The sequence below is a fragment of the Stylophora pistillata genome, chromosome 10 (genome assembly GCF_964205215.1).
Source record: "Stylophora pistillata chromosome 10, jaStyPist1.2, whole genome shotgun sequence".
Classification (NCBI taxonomy): Eukaryota; Metazoa; Cnidaria; class Anthozoa; order Scleractinia; family Pocilloporidae; genus Stylophora; species Stylophora pistillata.
Window position 1 is genome coordinate 30,132,492 of NC_142528.1, and position 20,404 is coordinate 30,152,895.

The 20,404-nt window shown below is 38.5% G+C and overlaps 2 protein-coding genes across 7 annotated transcripts in view; one reads left to right on the plus strand and one right to left on the minus strand.

The window, feature by feature from the left end:
- Positions 1-20,404, plus strand: part of LOC111325482 (uncharacterized) — a 43,222-nt gene that overhangs the window by 10,762 nt on the left and 12,056 nt on the right. The window lies entirely within an intron of this gene.
- LOC111325476 (uncharacterized) lies at positions 6,100-11,551 on the minus strand. Of its 3 annotated transcripts, XM_022929288.2 has the most exons (5): positions 11,312-11,551; positions 10,055-10,121; positions 9,122-9,166; positions 8,323-8,379; positions 6,100-8,075 (listed from the first exon to the last, which is right to left on the minus strand). In XM_022929288.2, the coding sequence occupies exons 2-5, from the start codon at positions 10,116-10,118 to the stop codon at positions 7,129-7,131; spliced, it is 1,113 nt and encodes a 370-aa protein (XP_022785023.1). In that variant the 5' UTR covers positions 10,119-10,121; positions 11,312-11,551; the 3' UTR covers positions 6,100-7,128. The 3 variants fall into 3 exon arrangements, with proteins under 3 accessions (XP_022785023.1, XP_022785024.1, XP_088590771.1); XM_022929289.2 differs by lacking the exons at positions 10,055-10,121; positions 11,312-11,551 and adding an exon at positions 9,457-9,604; XM_088734645.1 differs by lacking the exons at positions 10,055-10,121; positions 11,312-11,551 and adding an exon at positions 9,303-9,326.

Below are 20,404 nucleotides of genomic sequence, written 5' to 3' on the forward strand. Positions count from 1 at the left end.
ATTCGAATAAGTTAAACAAAGTTGAATATGAACAAGCTCTTAAACTGAGGATATAAATGTTTTAGTTCCATTGGCGAGAAAACCATCTTTTTTCATAGTACAGACAGGTCTTATATTGCAAGGGAGGACATATTGAAATTCTGACATGCAACGTAAAAATGTCTTCTTCTCCGTTTTTATTGTTTATTTAATTTGCTGTACAGCAAGAGAGTGCAAAATAAAATAAAACAAAGTTTTAAAACTTCATTTAGAATGTTAATTTGACAAGTTGCATATTCAAATCAAGTAAATTGAATCAGCACAACTTTTACACATCGAAGGCAACCGCTTGTGCTGCTGTGTGATTTTAACTCGGGGGCTATGTGGAAAACAAAAGTGTGGACCATGATTGTTTTAAGCGTCCGAAAATGATTTTTTATCTTGTGTAAATGATTGGTAACGGTTTGTCAGATTTCAGAAGGGAATGGCTATACTATAAAAGGACTGAACATGAGAAAAGATGATCTGAGTTCATGATGGAGGCATGTTTGGTATCAAGCAACCCCGTCTTTTACTCTAATCAGTATCACCTTTTCTGTGTTTTCTTTTTTCCATATTAGTTTACCGACTAAACTAAGTAAAACGGTATGTTCGAGTTTCCTGTTTTAAACGAAGTTAAATGATATAGCTTTTTGAAACATGTATGTAATAGCTTGTGACAAATTCTAGCGGTGATAGAGGATCGAGTCTTTGTTGTATTACAAAATTGGGAAACAAGATATGACTGGTCTGCCACGGAAATTCACTTCACAGGATACAGCCTTTTACCTGAAAAATATTCCGGGTTATTGGATAGGAGCAAATGTGTGGTGTTTGTTAGTCGCCATGGGACAACACGGCTAAGTTCTGAGTCCACTTGAATTACGAATAAGTAACAGAGACGTATATGAGAACGATCCTTCGCAGTAACAGAGACTCACTTATCGAAGCATTCCATTAAAAGTCAGTAAGATGGCACTGAATGTTTGTAACACGAGTTTTGGTGAAATTATTCGGTATTCTAAAATGCTGACTGCAACCAACAAGGAAAATTAGATGTTCAATATCACTGCTCCGATCTCTGATAATGAAGTGACTGAAGATTCGTTTAGCTGCCTTTTTAGCGCTTTATTATCAACATGGTATGCGAGGCAACTGAGTTATGTTAGGGTAATTTTAGAAAGCTTTTTCGGAATATTGACTCAGCGATGGTTTTACCAATGTGGGAGATAAAATAGTAAGTCCCCTCTACTAACTATGCTCTCAGGTCTCTAATAGGAAATCGACAAACGATTTTCCTTTGGATGTCGTTTAAAAATCTAATTCCAGTGATTTTTGTGATATTCTTAATTGTGGTTACTGAGTTAGTTACTTCATTCAGAAGATGTATGTTAGCTTTAGTTGTAAATAGTCGAATGGATAATTTGTTTGGCAGTTATTCAAGCACATCTTTGCGGAAAACTACGAAGGGCAGTGGCTAGGGTATAGATTAAAGAAACGCTTTTTCGATTTATGGCCCTAAATACTAAAAATGCGCACAGAAGAAGCTTCGTCTGTTACGTTTTACATGTAATAGCTCTTTCCCCACGATACCTTTAATAACATTTAACCAAGGATCCTGACCACAATGAGACACTGATGCTCTAGATTATTCGATGCAGTGTTGTATCGAAACAGAAAGAAGCGGTGTAGTGAACACATAAGCTGTAAAATGGGCTAGAGTCGCTTATGAAGATTGATCATCTGTTGCCGTGACATTAAATTGGAACTGCTCCCTCAGTTTCAATTGACTTATTGCCCAATTTACTTCGGCGGCTCGTAGAACTAATAGGATCTCAGACAAATCCGACCCGCGGAGTCGTTATATGAAGTCAGAATGTAAGAATTTCTTAATATACCGGAGTTTCTAACATAAGTTTGCATTTTTTTTTAGTACACGTTGAGTTAGAATTTATTTTTTTTTGGCTTAGGATATGTCAGCATTAAATAACTGCTTGGTTGGCATCTGCAAGCTCGGTGGTGTAGATTGACTGATACTTCTTAGTTTTCAGAATACGTGATGGTGTTCTTCACCCCATTAATTTTTTTGGCTCGACAGTCCAAAATAATTTGCACCTGAAAGGAAATGGATTCAATTTCGGTCGAGTTTAGCACCTGCGAGCATAACGATATAGCTAAACGTGATCTCCTGGTGAATTGTCATTTCACCTTGATGATAGCAGTCCGTGATGCTATGTGTAATGCCATTAAAGGATTATTTTCGAATGTAAGTCTGGAGAATTAATAATTTTCCTTCGGTATCCACCCCTGACAAGAAAAATGCAACTCTTACTTTATTCGGTTGAGTCGCATTGCAGTTGCAACCATGGCTTAAGTCATGAAATGGCTAAAATGATTTGCATTTCGAATGGTTCATTTGTCTGAATTATAATTTGGCAGCTTGTCCAATATTTTTATAAAGCCAAGTCAAGAGCATCTTCTATGAACTGTCTGTTTAACGTAGTAAAATTTAATGAGTCATCTTTAGCGTAGCTTTTTCTGTGAATTTTTAGAGGATTAGTGTAGCTAAACTTCTCCGGCATGTTTGACGTGGAGAAGATGATAAGGAATCGAACGAGATAATTTAAGTCCTATCACACTCTCTGGCTTATACAAGCGAGGAAATTCGTGCGAAAAAAAATATTCCACCGTAAAAATCACTTGAAAAATTATTGTTCTCATGTCCATAACCGGGAAAAGTTCATCTTTGAGAGTGTACTTCGCACATTACACATTCAGTGTCCTTATAAGGCGTTAAATTTTACTTTAGCCAAATTAAAACAATGTACATGATGTGTTACGAAGACTGACGGTGATATGCGCGCCATCATGTTGATATGTCTCTCATATTTATTATGCCTTGTAGACTATTCCACCTTTGTAATTTTATGGTGAAGCAGATACCAGTAAATGAACGAAAACCAAATCTGACACATAATGACGTTTTATTTATTGAAATTAAAAGGTAATAATTTGCACAAAACTCAGGAAAATAGCAGGCTTATCTTGGGTATTGTACTGATGCTGCTGAAAAAACCACGTGGTAGACTTCTTCCCGTGTGGCTAGTAAAACAAGCTCACTTCAAAGTGCCCCAAAATAGTGATATTTATCTTAGAAGTGGAACCAAAATGATTTTCAACATCACCTCGTAATAACGCCGTCTATGTATACCCTCTTGCTTTTCTCTTTTTTCTTCCTGTGTTACACTTAAATCATCCTAGACCGCCATGACAGGAAACGGTAAAACTTCGGTTGCTTAGTTAGCGCCATGCATCGAAAAGTTATGTCAAAAAAATTATTTTTTCAAACAGCACAATCTCTTTGTCACTTCAACACCTGCTTTGCGCAGATAAAATCGAGGTCTTTGAGTGACGATGTTAGGATAATTCAACGCTTGTAAACAGGAACAACATGCTTTAGCCATGAAATAATTCCCGTCTTGGGACCACTCCTTGAGCTGTTTTTAGCTCTCGTTTATTGCGAGGTCGTTGGTGCCTGACCTTTGTATGAAATTTAGCGTTTCATTACCTGAGCTAAAAAGAGAATTATAGTCATGTAGCCAAGGGATGCGAAACGGACGCTTTTAATTTTGAGAGGTACACCTACGGCTGAGACAGGGTGTCATAGGCTTGGACTTGTAAATTAATGATTCACATTTCCGACGAGGTCAACGTAAAAAGCTATTCTGCTCTGTTTATCAAGTCGGCCATCAGCACCTGCTAGATAAAGGATGCTGGTAAAAGAGGTTGCGCGCGTAAATTTCTTCGGCATTAGAAGCCTTGTTCAACACCGGCAGGAGATGACTCGATTCTCTGAGTAACGCGATATTATCAATTAATTCAATTTTGTGGTTTTAGCGCGTTCTCTTCCGCTTGAGTCTTCCATCTGCAACTTCTTTCTTTTGTTTGTCTTATTCTCGTTGTCGAGCAGCGACGTCTGTAATACCTTCCCCATTCGACGACAGTTGAATAATTGACCGCAAGTTGTTTATACGATATTTAGTGTTTAACGTTTTTTGGCCGTATTGCTATTTGTTACCTAAAGACAATTTTTACAATGCACACTATATTGACCTTTTTATGTACTTGTTAATAAAAATTTCGTATTTCTTTTACAACAAAATACTGAGGGATGTCTTGGTTTTTATGCTAATTGGGGCTTATAGTGTCTTGGCTAGTGGGCTTCTATTATAAAGTTTCGTTTTCTCTTACTCCAAATTTGCATTCTCGCAGATTCTTGCGTCGTAGTCCGGAATATTAAAATATTTACTTTATCGATGTTTTGATCGTGACACACAGCAGAATTTTTTACGGAATACTCTAATAATTAACCAAATGAAGGCAAACACTAAGTGCCACATTTAAAGTAGTTTTATTGTAGTATCATGAGCAATAACCTTTGTATGTTTGTATCTTATTTACGTCTGTGTTGTCCATGGGCCCCTTCGAGGTCAACTAAACATCTTCAGCGGGTTTAGACAGACCATATTTTTAATGTCAATTGGATATTTTCTATCGAAAACGCTGTGACAGGTCAATATTTTCAAATACGCAGGACTAAACTTGTATTTGAAAGGCGTTCGAAGCATTTACTTCCTCTGTTGGTTCACTGAGCACACAGAAAAAGCACCGGATCCACCATTGACGTCACATCCGGACTATCAAGGGAAACAGGAAATACGAAATGGTCTTACATCGCCGCGATATTATTGAAAATGCTTAAATTCAAGAGGCTCCTATTGTTTTTTAAAGCAATCGAAAATGAACTGCACCTGAATATAGTGGGCGGCACCGGTTAGCTTAAGTCTTCCGGTGTTGCGTGTCGTCCACGTAAAGCACGCTTTTATCGCGTGTGCGGACGCGACACGAGAGACGAGTTGCGAGAAGTTTTTCCTTTGTAGTTGTAGAATATTGGAAATGTTTCATTATAACTATGAATAGGCTCATTTTGGACTATAACCGTCGAATCTATGGAAAAGTTGTTGCGCCCTGTAGGTAATCTACAGTTTCGATGAAACGAACTAGCATCTGGGCAGTAATCGACGCTTTTTTCGGAAGAACTGTTAACCGCAATGTTTTGGGTTCCCACGCATTTGGAAACAGAAACACAACACTAAAGGCTGTTTCAGTGGGTTTTTTATGTTTATGGAGTTGGCGGCAAGTACAGCTGAAGACGAGAAGGTTGATTTACTTGAAGGGAAGTTCTTGAACTCAAAGCGGCCAAATAACGGCTGGTGTATCTTTTAAAGTCAAAAGGAAATTTTTAAGTCTGTCGTTTGCAATCGGTATTTATCTTCTCCATCTTTAATTATCCTCGTTCTGTTTTTAGGATTATTATTATCCCTTACGCTTTCCTTTATTCCCAAGGATTCCTTTGTAAGGCGCGAAAAGTTAGCGAACAGTACACTGTAGCACCCTTAAGGTCTGCGTGGATTGATTTCTATTGTTGACATCTTTGAGTCATGGGGCTCGCTTGTCTGTCGTCGACACATTTTGATGGCATAAACGACTCGTAAATACTCTATTTAAATTTTTCGTTCAGAAACTGAAAGTTTTCTTTGTAACGGTATACCCTTGATCAGCTTATCAGAAGTTCATTATAGGTACGAAGAAATGTGTCACTTCAGAAGCAAGTCCAGTGAACATAAGTAAAATTATCAGCTGCACTTCTAAGAATTCACCGCTATCTTTCTTAGAACTCTTGAAGCTTCTCAGAGTTTCTCTACCACTGAACTGAGAGAAATAACCGCCCTGAGCTTGTTCCTAGGGTAGAGAATGGTTCAGTACATATATAGAACTATACATTTGGGCTGTTGGACGTTGATAATATGTTCTTTTCCGAACAGATTTTGTTTCAAGAAATCTTTTTTGGATTTGCTCTAGTTTATTGGCATTTGGGGTGAAGAATTCGAAGAGGTTCATGTAAAAGGATGCTACACTGTATTATTTCTTCCTCTCGATAAGCGGCTAGCTATAAAAATATTATTTATAAGTTGCTATTCGCGTAGCGACAAGGCTAAAACACATATGCACATTACAGAATTTTCTTCACCACTTTTTTTATTGGGCATAATTTCCATGTTTTCTACAAATAAAGTTTAACCTTAAATTTTATGAAATACGAATATTACTCTATAAAACCTTATATAAACTATGCTTGTCAATATATTTTGGCGCAAATTGTTCGGTCCTTGGTTATAATTATGATTTAAACTTTTTGCATCTTGAAAATCACACACCCTTCAAGAAATTACTATGGTACAAAAAGATTTACGAACAATAAGAAATATTCTGCTTTTTTTTTTTTGGAAATCATGCTTTTAAAAATTCAATCACCCAGCGACGTCTGACACAGTCAGAATCACGATAAAAGTTATGTGGTCTTTATCTTTACATAGTAAATACCATTCGCTTGACATGTCTCTATTAGGCAAGCACTGTATGGAGAAGAAATGCTTCAGGGCATACTCTCTTTTTTCTCATGTGTTTTAAGACTCGGGGGTGATCATGACTAAGAAAGAAAAGTTATTTTTTTCGTGGGGAGGGAATGAAGAATCGCATCATCTAACTTTTTTGCAAGGTCATTTAAAACTCGATATGATAAAAGAACTCCTTTTGGCTTCGGAATGAAACGCTTTGGTAGTAAAGTAAAAGGACAGAGGAAAGGGAAAGTCTAATTATACTTTCACTTGGAATTTAACTTTGTTATAATAAAAAAATGTCTTTTTAGTTCATTCTTGCTTCAAATTCTACGTTGTTCAGAAGGTTCAACTGCGCCTTATTCGATTGGATATCGTATTTAATATCTAATTTGATATTTTTTTCTTCGTGGTATAAACTCAGTCTATTGCGACCAAAAGGTCGAGTCCTTATAACTTAATGTCTCGTTCTTCGGCGTCTTTCTTTTGTCGCCTCGTGGCGAACTCATTCCGAACACTGCAGCGCCTTAAGCAACATTTAGGATTTTTTTCCTTCTGGTCTTAACTTTTAAGGCAATTCTAGTGTTCTTTCTCAATTGGATGTTGGTGTCGGGCATGGTGGTAATGTGATTGTTGTTTTTTTCAAAGAGCTTCAACTCTTCACTCTGGCGAACTGGTAGACCAGTTTGCTGCGAGGCTTTGCAAGTATTCCTTTAGCAATATAGGTGCGCAAAGAGCGAGCAAAGTTCTCGTACTTCATGGAGGGCTTATTTCGGCGACGTCCCCACAGGCGCGCTACCTCGCTGGAGTTGATGAACTTGAACACACCTTTCTCTTTGTCTATCCAGTCGATCATGTAGCCATATTTGTCTGGGTTGTTGAGGAGCTCGAGCAAGAACTGACACAGGCGAGGGCGACCGGACTTGAAGGTTGTTTTGTGATTTTTGTGCATCACGAACTTCTGCTCTGTTGAACTAAATGCCCCTACATCACTCGTTCTGGAACTGGGGATGGTTCGTGGGTTCCACGGGAACTCTGGAGGACTGTCCACACTCGTGAAACTCGCGGGACTGTCGGAGTCTCGGTCCAGCATGTGCGCCATGTCAGTTTCTTCTTTCGTGGGATCATCTTCTTTGCAAAAGCTCTTTGCGTTTTCGTTCATAAATATGCCGTTCCTAAGTCCACTGACGAAAGCTTTCCCGCGAGGATTCTCGTACCATGGCTCGCAGTCATTCACAAGCTGTTGGTCCCAGTACGAAGGCATGAATACCTTGCATTGGCTTTCAGATGTTTCTTTTCGTGCTCCAAGCTGGCAAACGTTCTGTGTCTGACTTAGCAACATCTCGTCTACTTCAGACGCAGGTTCTGGTTTGCACAGAGCCATAGCTTGAAGTACCGGCGGCCGCCATTCCAAATTTTCCATCTGCTCTTGAAAGCTGGCGAAGGTATCACGTGCGCATAGGAAAGGATCACGCGTGTTTGTCTGGTACTGCGTGTCGCCCAGCGACATGCTGCATTGGAGCCAGTAGTTAGTTACCTCGCTAAAGGCTGATGGCTCGCTCTTGATTCGCAGATCTGGCTCACTCTTGTACATCCGAGCTGGAAGAATAACGAACAAGGCTAGAGTTAGAGACATAAACCAACATAAAACTCAACTGGTTCTCTTTGTTGTCTGAACACTTATCATTAATTTGTCTTTTTCTATGTTCTTGGCACTTTGCCTCGATTTATTCATGTTGCTTGGTTTCGGAGACGCAAGTAATTATTATCGAGGTCAAAATTTGTCTTTTTCCACATTTTTTAGTTACAGGTGTTTGACTTTCTATGGCAATATGTAAATTATTACCTTCTTCAAGGCCCAGAGACCCAGTCATAAGCCCATCTTGCTCGGCGTTATCAGCGCCTGAAATAAAAAAGAGAGAACTTAATCTCAGTGGATGGAAAGTGAAAGGATATCTTTAAGGAAAAACTCTAGAAATAACTGTTATAAGCGCGATCGTCTCGTAGGCTAACCATAACTTTTCTGAGGAAACGGGATAAAAAATATCTAACGTTGAATTTACAGACCGCAATTTCCCGAATCAATTTGCTAACGTGGCTTTTTCTTTCGGAACGACATAGCAACGATCTAAGTACATTACGTGTAGAACTCTTTCTTACTGGTCTTTCCCTCGTCATCTTATTTTCAGAAGAATTATATAGCATTGCCTGAAATATTGTCTGGTCCTTGATAATTATTTTAGAATTTATTCCGTTGGTGAGTTTACCGTCGACGTTTGCGTGGCTAACACGGTTCGCTCGACTCGATCAGCCGCGTTGAACTTCCGCTGTTTTGGCCAAGTGGTTTAATATTCAAAGCACGTCGATATTTCTGTATTTCAGATATTATTTCATTGTTAGCTTGGGCTAGAATCGGAGCTTTGAATTGTTTTTAATTCAATGGTAACCCCGAGAAAATTAAGAATTAAAACAAAAAACGGGGACTTGTGAAATTTTCGCGCGCCGTTAACAACACAGGACTAGCTATCTTTGTATGACCTCCCACGCGTGTGGAATGGTTAAAACTAAATGATTAGTGCAAACCAAGAAGTAGGCTGAACTATGCTTTGAAAACGTTATCAAACAACCGAGAAGAAACAAAATACCTGGTACGACTTGCGCTGGGGTGAACATCTTTAACTCTGGAATGACTGTAGAAAGAATGAAAAGAGAGAATCGTTAGAGAAACACTTGTACTTGTTCAACTGTCAATCTTCAATATCAAGCGAGGCCTGTGAATGGCTGGTTCCATGTGTAGGCGTGGAAGCTTGATTAAGTCTGACGTACTGTGTATAAACCACGAGGATCAAGCTACACAGTCGGTGTTCTTCAACAAAAAAATCCATGAAATAGCAGCTCTCGCGAAAATAATGCCATAAACGAAATTCGCCTTGTCAATTACTACACCTGATTAAATTGCATGCCTACTCGTGACACCTACCCGTGGGCTGAACCGCAAAGATGTTGTTGTTTTTCAAAATTGCGTGAGGTTAAGAATCTCACCGCTCGCTGGATGCGTTAAGAATGACCGATCGAGTGTAATGATCGGCTTTTTCCACATCCTTTTAGGGTTTCTAAGTACTACAAATTACGTTATTCGCCTTCTTCATGACGCACTCCTCCTCACGTGCGTTCCAGGTTTAACCAATCACAAAGCGAGGTGTGTGACCATTGACGTAAACAGGATGACTTAGATCTATTTATAAATTTACTCAAGCCAATACAAACGGCGTTAGAGTTATGTTTCAGCACATTTTTCGATAGGACCGTAACAGAAAGATTGCTTCCTAAAGGTTGTAAAATCATCATCGTGAAGTTTTACTTGATGAGTTGTTCCATTCGTTAGCATGACCGCACAATTGAAATAATCATAATCTAGTGACAAAAGCGATCGGCTCATGTCGCGTGACAGGTCTTCGAATTATTCTAGCCCACGTAGCACAAAAATATACCTGAGTATGATAATTCATGCTGGTAAGCTCGCATAATTTTATGCACCGGCAAACAGCTGCTCAGTTTGGCGAATTATTTTATCTTACCTTCAAAGAGTTCCTCAAAAGCCACGTCTACCGGACTGGAAGGAGCGTTATTACCTTGTACCATTTTCTACAATAAAAAGAAAGCGAAAAGTTTATGTTAGACTCAAAACTGTTCAGATCTGCTCATTCCGTAAACTAGCGGAACTGGGTGCTCTAGTCGTTCATTGCGTTACTGGTGCGCCGATTTCGTGTGACTCACCCAAAGCCTGTATATTAGGTTTATTAGATAGTAGAAATAAGTAGGTGGCAGTTTTTAAAACTGAATATTAAAACTGAATATTAGAACATGCTGAGACTATTTATATAGTTTCTTTGCCGGCTTTAACAACATTCGCTTCAGTCTCCAGGAAAAACGAAAGTTGTGAGACGTGACTTCTACCGGAAGCGTTTCTGGCGAAAGCCTTTCTAAGAAAACTAGGAACTTTTATAGGCCCATCCTGCTACAGGTTATCTAAGGTTATTTAGGCCAAGAAGCCATGTAAATAAAGCCATACTGCGGACGTTGTACTGGAGCTAGGAGTGTTATATTAATGAAAGAGCCGTATCCGGCCGGTAATACCTTAAAAGTAATTCTTATGATAAAGTGAACCGTTAGGGAATATGTACACAATTTGCTTACTCTGGAAAATCCGTATTTCTTACAATGAAAAGATAGCAACGCGTCTAAACAATAATGTGAATTGGCTGGTAACGTGTGACAACAGTTACCACTGTACCAGTTTTTAATTGCAAATTCATTCACGAGGCTAACAAATGCTAATTATAAAGGCGCGCGGTGCTCGCGCGGAGTGCCCGCGCACGATTAGTTCTGGTCACGCGTGATGAACACAAAGAAGACACCCTCCAGAGTTCTGGCGACCTAATTAAGACACCAACGATCTCCAGCACAATACGAAAAAAAATTTCACTTCCACAAATGGTAATTTCCATGAGCATTTTCTTGATCAACACCAAGTGGTAGCACGCTCGCTCTTTTTTTTTTGAAGAAAAACAAAACAATGTCCCAGTTTGTCTTAGTTACCTTGTTAATAACCATACATGTTTAAAAAAACGTCAATCGCGGCCCACTCATTCTTGTCTCACGGGCACCAGCTAAAGATTTTTTGTTTTTTTCTAAAGACGTCTAAAACAGCACAGCGATAAATTTTTTTCTCCTCTGTGATAAAACTCCACAAAGAAAGCACGCAAATCACTTTTTATCCTAATCCAATTTTCCTTTGTACCACATCTCGAGATTGTTGTGCGCATGACACTTACCGTGTGGATTGCTATCGTTCTTTAACGATGAGACTTGGAGTGTTCTTCGCCTTGTGAGGTCTGAGTTCTTAAATACTTGCGTTTTGGAGCTTTCTAGCTTTGTGAATGTGAATATTTCTGCTGGAGTGGTTACCGTTGAAAGCCTGGTTTTCGTAGTTTCCAAACGCCGGGCGCCGCAATTCACTTTCTCGTGGAGTTAAACCGTGTGATGTCTTGCCCAGTGCAAGCACGTTGTAATTAAGCCCATTTGATATCCTCTTTTAAAAACAGTTCATTCATTTGTGATTAAAATATGATTTGAATGACAGGCCAATGGTTGTTATGACATCCGGTGGTTCTATTCGACACAATAGGCTCTGACGTCAGAAAGAACGGGGCGAAAAGCCTTCTCACAAATGTACACCTTCGTTCCAGTGGATGTGTTACCGCAGTTAGAAAGATGTTATGTCTCTTTGCTAAAGTGATTTCTTATTCTGAAATAATATTGCACCATAGGATTTCTTTATAGGGCAAGACTATAGTTCAAATTAGGATAGGACTCTGTTTCTGTGGCGTACGTGCGATGCCTCTCATGTAAATTGACATCTTGTCACGCCAGATAGGACAATATTGTCGTACCCTCTACAAATCTGTGTTCTAATGCGTTGGGATCTTGATCGAAAGTATGACTTCTGTCAAATGTATTAAGCATTAACATTTCACTTTTGCACGCGCGCTGCTGCTTAATCGGATCTTAAGTATTTGTGAAGACAGCTCGCTCAAGCCTGCATTAGTTAGGCAAAAATTTAAATCCCCTGAAATATTACACAATGCACACTTTTCTGCATTTAATGTGATTCTGCGAAAAGTTTTATTTTCGCGTTTTATCTGCCACGTTTTGTTCACCAGAATGTTCACAAGACAAGAAAAAAATAGGTCTCCCAATCCTTGTCTTTTATTGAGATTGGCAGAACATGCCGTTAGTTAAATGCCTTAGCGGTCTAATGTAACGCTTCACTTCATTTGGTGGAATTTGATAACGATCGTACTTCAAACGAGCGTAAATTATTGTGCACGATTTTTTTTCAAACGCATTTTCGTGGAAAAGAGCTTCAGCGGTTTTGTTAACTTCCTAATATTTTTCAGTTATTTGGTTTACAGACGAAATCTTGTTGAGACGTTGTAGAACGGTTTCTTGTCGTCATGAATGACGTCATATATGCCAGTGTGTGGGCGACAGTAAAACTCCCGCCACTAGTGGTATGGTGTCGTATAGAACGAAACATTTCGGTCTCAGGAACAGCAACGCACAAAAATTCTTGTTTTATTTGTCTAGCACTTACTTAGCTTAATTTGCCTTGGTTCATTCAACATCAAGATGACCATACAGCTTCCAAGCACTTAATTTTTCTTACAATTTCCTCTATCTCACGTCGTTTCGAAAAGGAAGCTGTAAAACGTCATAATTTAGACTTCATTGGTGTGTGTGTGCGACAGCGCTTACGTATCTTCAGCCGCACTTTGGCCCAGAATACGATACCAAACCGATCGAATTTCCAAAAATACAAACATTACAAACATCTTCAAAAATATCCTTCTATGCGGAAAGTTATAAATTAGAACCCCTACCAATTTACTCGCTCATTTGATATTGCGATCAATTAGACAACGCATCATAAAATTTCGGGCAGCCTGCATGCCTGCCGAAGGTCGTGAGTCTAACGATTTTCAACGCCATACACGGTGCAAATCACTGAAAGGAATGGAATTTTGTTTTAAGCGCGGGTCAACTGTTTTGAAGATGAAGTCGTAGACTGTGTCAGAAATGCTCACCAAGTCATACGCTTGTGTGTTGGTATGCGTTCTAAAGAAAAAAAAAACACTGAAAAAAACATGGGCCAGGCCTGTTTGACAAAAGCAAAACGTTTTTCAGTGAGAAAGTATAGTCTGTTATTAAAGTCCTCCTCATGGAATACTTGCCTTATCGGGAGACTGCTAAATGATAGTTCGCTCGGCAATGTTTTATTAACATCCAGGTGATTAGCTGAAGGGCATTTCGCGGTTCCCGTTTTAAACACGACAGATTCCCACGGTCTTTGCCATAGCCTAATTTTCTTTCTTGAACAAGTTATCATCTCATATGATCTCAGAAAGCCTTTTTTCGATCAAACTTTCATTTTAGGAGGTTTAGAATCGCAGATGACTGGTACATAAGTCCAAAGTTACAAAAATGCCTCAAGTTCTTTCAAGTGTATCCAAAGAGATACCACTTTTTAAAAAGACAAACGTCATTTGGCAATGTTTTCGAATCATCATTAAGACCTTTAAATCTGTTGTACCAAAAATTGTTTTGTGGTTTTAAATTTGTTTAATTGCCTCATAAACTTACTGTGGTAATTCAAGAGCATCTTCTCGCGATAGTTTCATACAAACAATATCACCGACTTGTTTTGCACATACGTCAGTAAGTCAATACCACTATTGTCGCCTTTTTGTCGGGTTGGTCACCTGATAATTTCCAGTATCTCTTGCGATATATTTGGTGTATACTTTAAACCGAAAAAGCGAAGTGGGCATCATTGTTCTTTTAAGTTTTCGTAATTTGCGTAGGTGTGATTTGTTGCTGACAAGTTGCGGCGGTAACTAAGAACCGAGATGATTAGTAACATCGCGACAGGTCATGGTTAGATGCCTCAAAACAGTCGACATCCTGCTTGTTGACCTTTAAAACGTTTTGGAGAAGAATAATCAACGGCCCACTCAACTGCGTCAAGACCGATGTTCCTCTGCGTAGACTTTTGCTGTGGGCAACATAGCGGTTTTGAAAGATGTAAACTTGTTCGCAACAAGAAGTGGGTGTGGAACAAAAGGATTGTTAGACAATCTGCCACATACAACTCCAAACATTTTGTGAATTTCACCGAGAGCTCTTAACAGAGCGGACAGTGTGAGCTCCCAGTACTATTTGCATATATTAATTCTTACCCCATACTTTGAAATCCTTATTTTTGTCGGCTACCTCTTTGCTAAAAATATGTTTAAATACGTATGTTTAATAGAAACACGTTTTGTAACATATTTCTTGGGTTGTAAAACCAAAAGGAAGCTATTTCGTAGCATTACGCAGATGTGGAATAGTTTGACGTTCGGCATACTTGACTGAATACAATATGAACCCCAATGATAAGTTACATTTCTTTCATAAATATTCTGATGGAAACCTTAACACATGATAAACAAGTGATAGCTACTGTGGGCGAACACTGAACGTGTTTTAAAATCCCTGTAATGACCAGTTACTAGTAGGGGCGTTCAGTGAAATTCCAAAGCTCGTAATGTCAACCGTGAATTTTATAACCCCGAAAAGCCTTCTAGTAAAACCCTTGATAGAAACTTTAAAATCCAAATATTTAGTGAGAGTTACGGCTTTAAACATCTGATGAGCGTTTAAAGTTTTAACAACCAGTTTCTCCAGCACAGGTGCCCTAAAATTTAAAAACAGCGTGACATTTAAGTCAACACCTTACGAACGGTCTTCTTTGATCAGGTGGACACCGCAAAATGTTTGACTCAAAGATGACTGGTTTCAGGGCAAAATAAAATAAAATCTTCACAGTATCAGTCATTTCAAGTATCCAGCCCCCACCGCAGAGCAGAACATACCGTCTGCTGGGCATGCATTCATGCATTACTGAGCTGATACTTCACTCGAAGGTCGACGCTCTACATGTTGTTTCAGTTTCCCTGCAAATATAAGAATAAAGATCTTAGTTTAAAAGCACGTGATCTATCTATCCTGTTAGTGCAGGTAAATCTCAGTTGAGATCCCAATGATTGCACTTGTAATTTCAAGTTTCCGGACCGACAGCACTTATGGACTTTCAATGTTTCTTTGCACATATGTCGGTCGAACGCTCCAGAAAGGAAAGTGTCTACAGGCTGAAGGGGAACTTGAAATGCAAACTGATACTTCTGATTTTCGGATACACTTAAAGGAGATTATTTACATTTTGTTATCTTAAATTTCGAGAAGACTCTCCTTCCGATTCCCATAATCTAGCAGACGGATTTTCCTTCTTCATGAATTAGGTGTCAAGAAAATGAAACACTAACTGAATCAGTCACGTGACCTTCAATAAGATACCATGAGATAAACTTACTCATCCAACAAGTATAGTCGCTTTAATTTCTTGCCATATACCACAAACCTCTCAGCCGAGGTTCTTGCGTGAGTGTGTTTTTGCCTCATTGACTGTCTTTTAAGGTCCTTGTAGCTCGAGATTGCCAAAAGAAAACTCGTGTAGAAATTAAGAGAGAATTTTAGTGTGCGTGTATCTTGCTTGCTCTGCTCAGATCAGTTCCTCAAGGCTGTCATTTTTAGAATGATGAGATGCATTGTATCAGTGCAAAGGAGCCTTTAGTTAGTGGTTCACAAACACGCTATACCTTGCGTTTCTTTGACTTAATGGCTTATTAGTCCCGCTTTTTCTTGGCGCGCTATCCCTCTGTCTGGTTCATGCCCGTTTTTGGCCGAACGTAGACAGGGCGTGTGAGGCTGCCAATTCCAGCGAATGACGCTACAATTTTGCAGCCAGAATTTGTCCATACGAACACCTTGTACAGCCCAGATATCCATTATGCTTAATCTCCCACATAAATAAATTTGAGCAGTCCTTAACTCAACTGAACAGTGATGTGAGAAGTGGCTATCGAGAATCACGAGTCTTTCCTTTCTTTGTCTAGAACACATCATTGTAGTGGTTGATCGGCCCTTCCAGATGTAGTTTTTAAAAAATATCAAATCTTCATGGTGGAAAGTGGTATTTCCGCTTAGACTACCCGATTACTTACAGCTGCTCTTGATGACCACATCCTAGCTAGTGTCTCTGAAGTAAAGGTTGATTCTTTAACCTTCATCAGATATTACATGTCTTTCCATGATATATAAAACTTTTTGCATAAGCCGTAGAAATCTCGCTCCCTTCTTTGCAGTTCAACATCTAAATTATGAACCCGGAAATTTTCACTGCTTTTTAATGCAAGGCATGATTGACAGCTAATTTGCTGTTAATATTTAGCATGTGTTACCTAGTCGAAACAAGCTCAAGTAAAAGGCGAACTTCTTCTAATTGGCCTCTCTAAGTCGACGCGTTGCAGATAAGAACAGCACTGAAATTTCTACACATGGTCCTTGGAGCTTTGAGAAATCAGTTTCTCCAGTTTTTTTTAATTCTCTCAAATCCACAAGCCATTAAGTTATTTAACTGATGAACGACTGTGCAAAACCCTGCGCGTTTTCTTTTTTGAAGGGAAGGTGCTCTGTGTTACCTCTTTACAGCGAGAGGGATTAAGATATTTATTTTTAAATACTCTGTAAATTCGTGCTTCTTAGGTATCTGTACTGTGATATGCATGACTGAAACTAATTGATAGATTAAATATTGATGTAGTTGAGGACTTCGGCATTTAAGCCAATTTTGCCTGTTTTGTTTGTCATCGAAGTTTGCTCAGATACTTGACTCGATAAATGGCGCTTTCTAAATGACTTCAAACAGAGGATTCTTATTTCGAAATAGGTCACGATTGCAAACGATCAGTCACGTTTATTTTGTGGAGAAATCATAATCTTAAAATTTACCATTCTGTCTTTGTTATTTCATGTAAAAAGGTCAAATTATTTATCTTGATAAAATAGTAAAGCAACAAATGAAATTAAACCTATGTGGACTATTTACAATGGTTTACGTGCAAAGGATCCAACGTCGTCCTGGAGTGTGGATGGAAAGGATTTTGTTGACAGTTCTAGATACATGTATAATAAATATTTAGCAATCATGAATTAGATGACACCTTTGAATTTGACTATTGACCGAAATTTCGAGGAAATATTAAAGTGGTCATGACCCTGTTCAGCAGAATTATCAAAATGTGAACATATGTGGAAGAAAAAGTGACAATGAAGTGACGATAACGTGTTTCACGGGGAATGAAACGAAACCAACAACGATATTGGTAGTGTGGGTGTTTTGTTAGAGGAAGCTAATTAGCTAATTATGTCTTTGTCTTGTTTTTACTCGTAAATTCCTTTGTGGTATCACACCAAACACTCATGCTAATCAGGTTTTTACATGGACCAATTAGTACTAATAGATATATAGCTACATAAAAATACGGCAAAACTGAGGGCTAAAAGTAAACTTTAAGACACGTATGATTTACCTTATTTGAGGGACAAGAAACCCAGTTAACGGGATTATTTGTGTCATGCAAGTTGTCTTCGTGGGAGTTAAATAAATTAACAAACAGTATCACTGCGGTTGTTAAAATATTTTAGCCGCTTTTATGATAAATTGAAATTTTTTCGTGTTATTGGCCTCAGGTATCGGTGACAAGTGGTGTATTTCCCGGGATGCTTGTAGTGTATTGCCCTTGTGTGCTCTACCTGCACGTACGGCATAAGATGTTAATGCAATTTAGAAAATATATTATTCGCTGTTTTTTTTGCAAAGGTTAAGTACATTCTAGGAACATAAGTAGATATCTGTCGCGTAAAAGAGATGAACCAAGAGTGTTTCTTAGCCTGGAAAAACTTTCGACTGAAGAAAGTTTGAAGGCTCAGTTGTGCTTTAAATCGTTTTGCGCAATAGAAAACGCTACACTCATGGGCAGCCTTTGAAAAAGTTCATCGCGCCTTTGATATGTAAAAGAAGTCCCTTTAATCGATGATCAATGAGATTGTTCATATACAAGTTGCAAAGTAAAAGTATAGAGCTATGATCTAAGACGTGTTCCTCTGCAAAACTCGCCCCACTGTTTTCTTGATTTCCTTGCGCTTGGACATGTTCGTGTTGTTGACGTCATATTAACGTCACGTCACTTTAAGTTTATATGTTAGTTTAAATGCCTAGTCGGTAAATATTCCCTGCTCGCACGTGCAAGAAAAATACTTAGATAGCTGCCGGTTTTGTTATATGGATGTAACATTCACTAAAGCACTGAAAGAAATTGTTGTTTTGTTCTATAGTTTATTTAGTGGTAATGATGTTCCCAGTGCTTTAATATTGTCGATAGACGAATTTGTGATGAATGTATGTAAACACATATGCATATTACACGGCTCTGACGACAGTAGTTCCTGAGCCGATAATGAACTTGTGAGGGCAACTAGTTTTCTTATGGAAGTTTTAGTTCATCGCATTTCTGGCAATTTTCGCTTCATAAATTCGGCTTAATTAATATCATGGCTTCTTGTTGATTAACTACGTGATCAAACTACAAAAGGAAAAATTTTGATTTTGCTCTTTCGAAATCGGATTTTTCCTGTTTCTGCTCAGATGGTTTCTTGGAATTACAATTAAACTACAATTACCCTAAAAAGTACAATAACTCATTAAGCACACTCGCGTTTTGACCCCTAGGACATAAATAATTTCCTGTTTGGTCTTGTGTTTGTTTAACGGGAGTGAGATTTTGTTTTTTAACACGATAAAGATAGCGAAGGAAATCAGTTCTAACATTTTTTTAGAAATCCAATTTGCCTTGGAAGTTTTTCACTTGATTCCACAGCGTGCAACATAAGAGTTGTCTTGTGTTCATCAGGTCTTATATGTCGTTAACATGATAAAGAAAACTATCTCAACGAAGAAAATAGTTTAAAGATTAGATCTAGTCCATTTTCTCATCGAACCTTGTCATGTTGTGTCACAGCACGCAACGAATACGAGAAGATAACCAATCTAAAATGTAACATATTTCGATCTTTTTCACATAGTTGTGTTATCTGGGTCTATAAACGTCAAAATTTTAAAGAATGGCTTTGAAAGTATTTTAAACCCACTTTTCCAGTCAGGCCCTGAAATGAAATTTATTGAGGTCACCACCAGAAAAGCAGCGGTATTCTGATGTGCCATTGTTGCCTCTAGAACTAATTGCAAACAGAAAACAAAGAACGAACAAGATTTTCCGTCATGAGTTCAAGAGCTGTTTTTATCACAATTAAATAAAACAATTTCTCAATGGGTATGCTGCTTTAGGCGACTAAAATTTCCTGTTTGTTACGTCTTTGTTCTTTGCGCTGCCCAACTGCATTTATTTCGTACCGTTTAATATTATGGACAAAAAACAAACTAATTGGCACCCCTGACACGATATCGGTAATTTCTCCTTCTTGAAGGAAAGAGTGTTAATTACATGGAGTGCTTCTAAAACCTTCCTTTGTAGTTTATATGTCGAAAGTTTTTTCGCTTTTTCATTTGTTCTAATTTACCAAAATATTTAGCAGATTGTAAAGAGAGGGACACTCTGTCTATAGCACCTTTTAACCAGGCTTCAAAAGGTCCAAATGAAATACAAAGGAGTATTTATAAATTGTTCTTCAGGTATGCGTAACTAATGAGTAAGACAGCAGGTGAGTGTGGCATTGTGTCAACTGGTTAACGACCTTGCAAACGAACAAACTCAGAGTTGCAATGGGCCTTTGATGTTTTTCAAGGCTGATTGAATTCCGATAATATGGCGTTCTTAGAAGTTGTATTTCTCTTTGATGCTTTGCAAGAGAAATGCATCCTCGTTATGTTCAGTCTGTTAATAAAGTGCTGCTCTGTTCGAGGATTAAGTGTAATTTGTTTAGACGGCGGACTCATGGAATTCTTTGAAACACGCGGGTTATGAAATTTGGCGAGTATGCACTTGTTATTGTTAAACCATGATACTCTTTATTCCATCTCATATATTTCAAATGTCGCAGAAGTGCCCCTAATGGTCATAAATTTGAGTTAAAACCTTTCCAGTCTCTCGATGAAAAAACGCTAAGCTATGCCAGGCTCCAAACTATGGCTCCAAACTATGGCTCCAAACTATGGCTCCAAACTGTGGCTCCAAATTACGGCTCAATGTAGATCAATCAAAAACTCACGAAGGATGGTTCTTCGTTTGGTATTTAGCGTGGCACAGATAAAAAGTCTGAGTCCCTCGCGAGTACTCCAATATTATACAACCTCTTCTCCTGCGTCTCCAGTTAAGCTTCATGTATATGAACTAATTAGGGAGGGGGTGGTTGTACAATAGAGGCCTTGATGTACTTGATGGTTATGATAATGAGATAACAAGTACAAT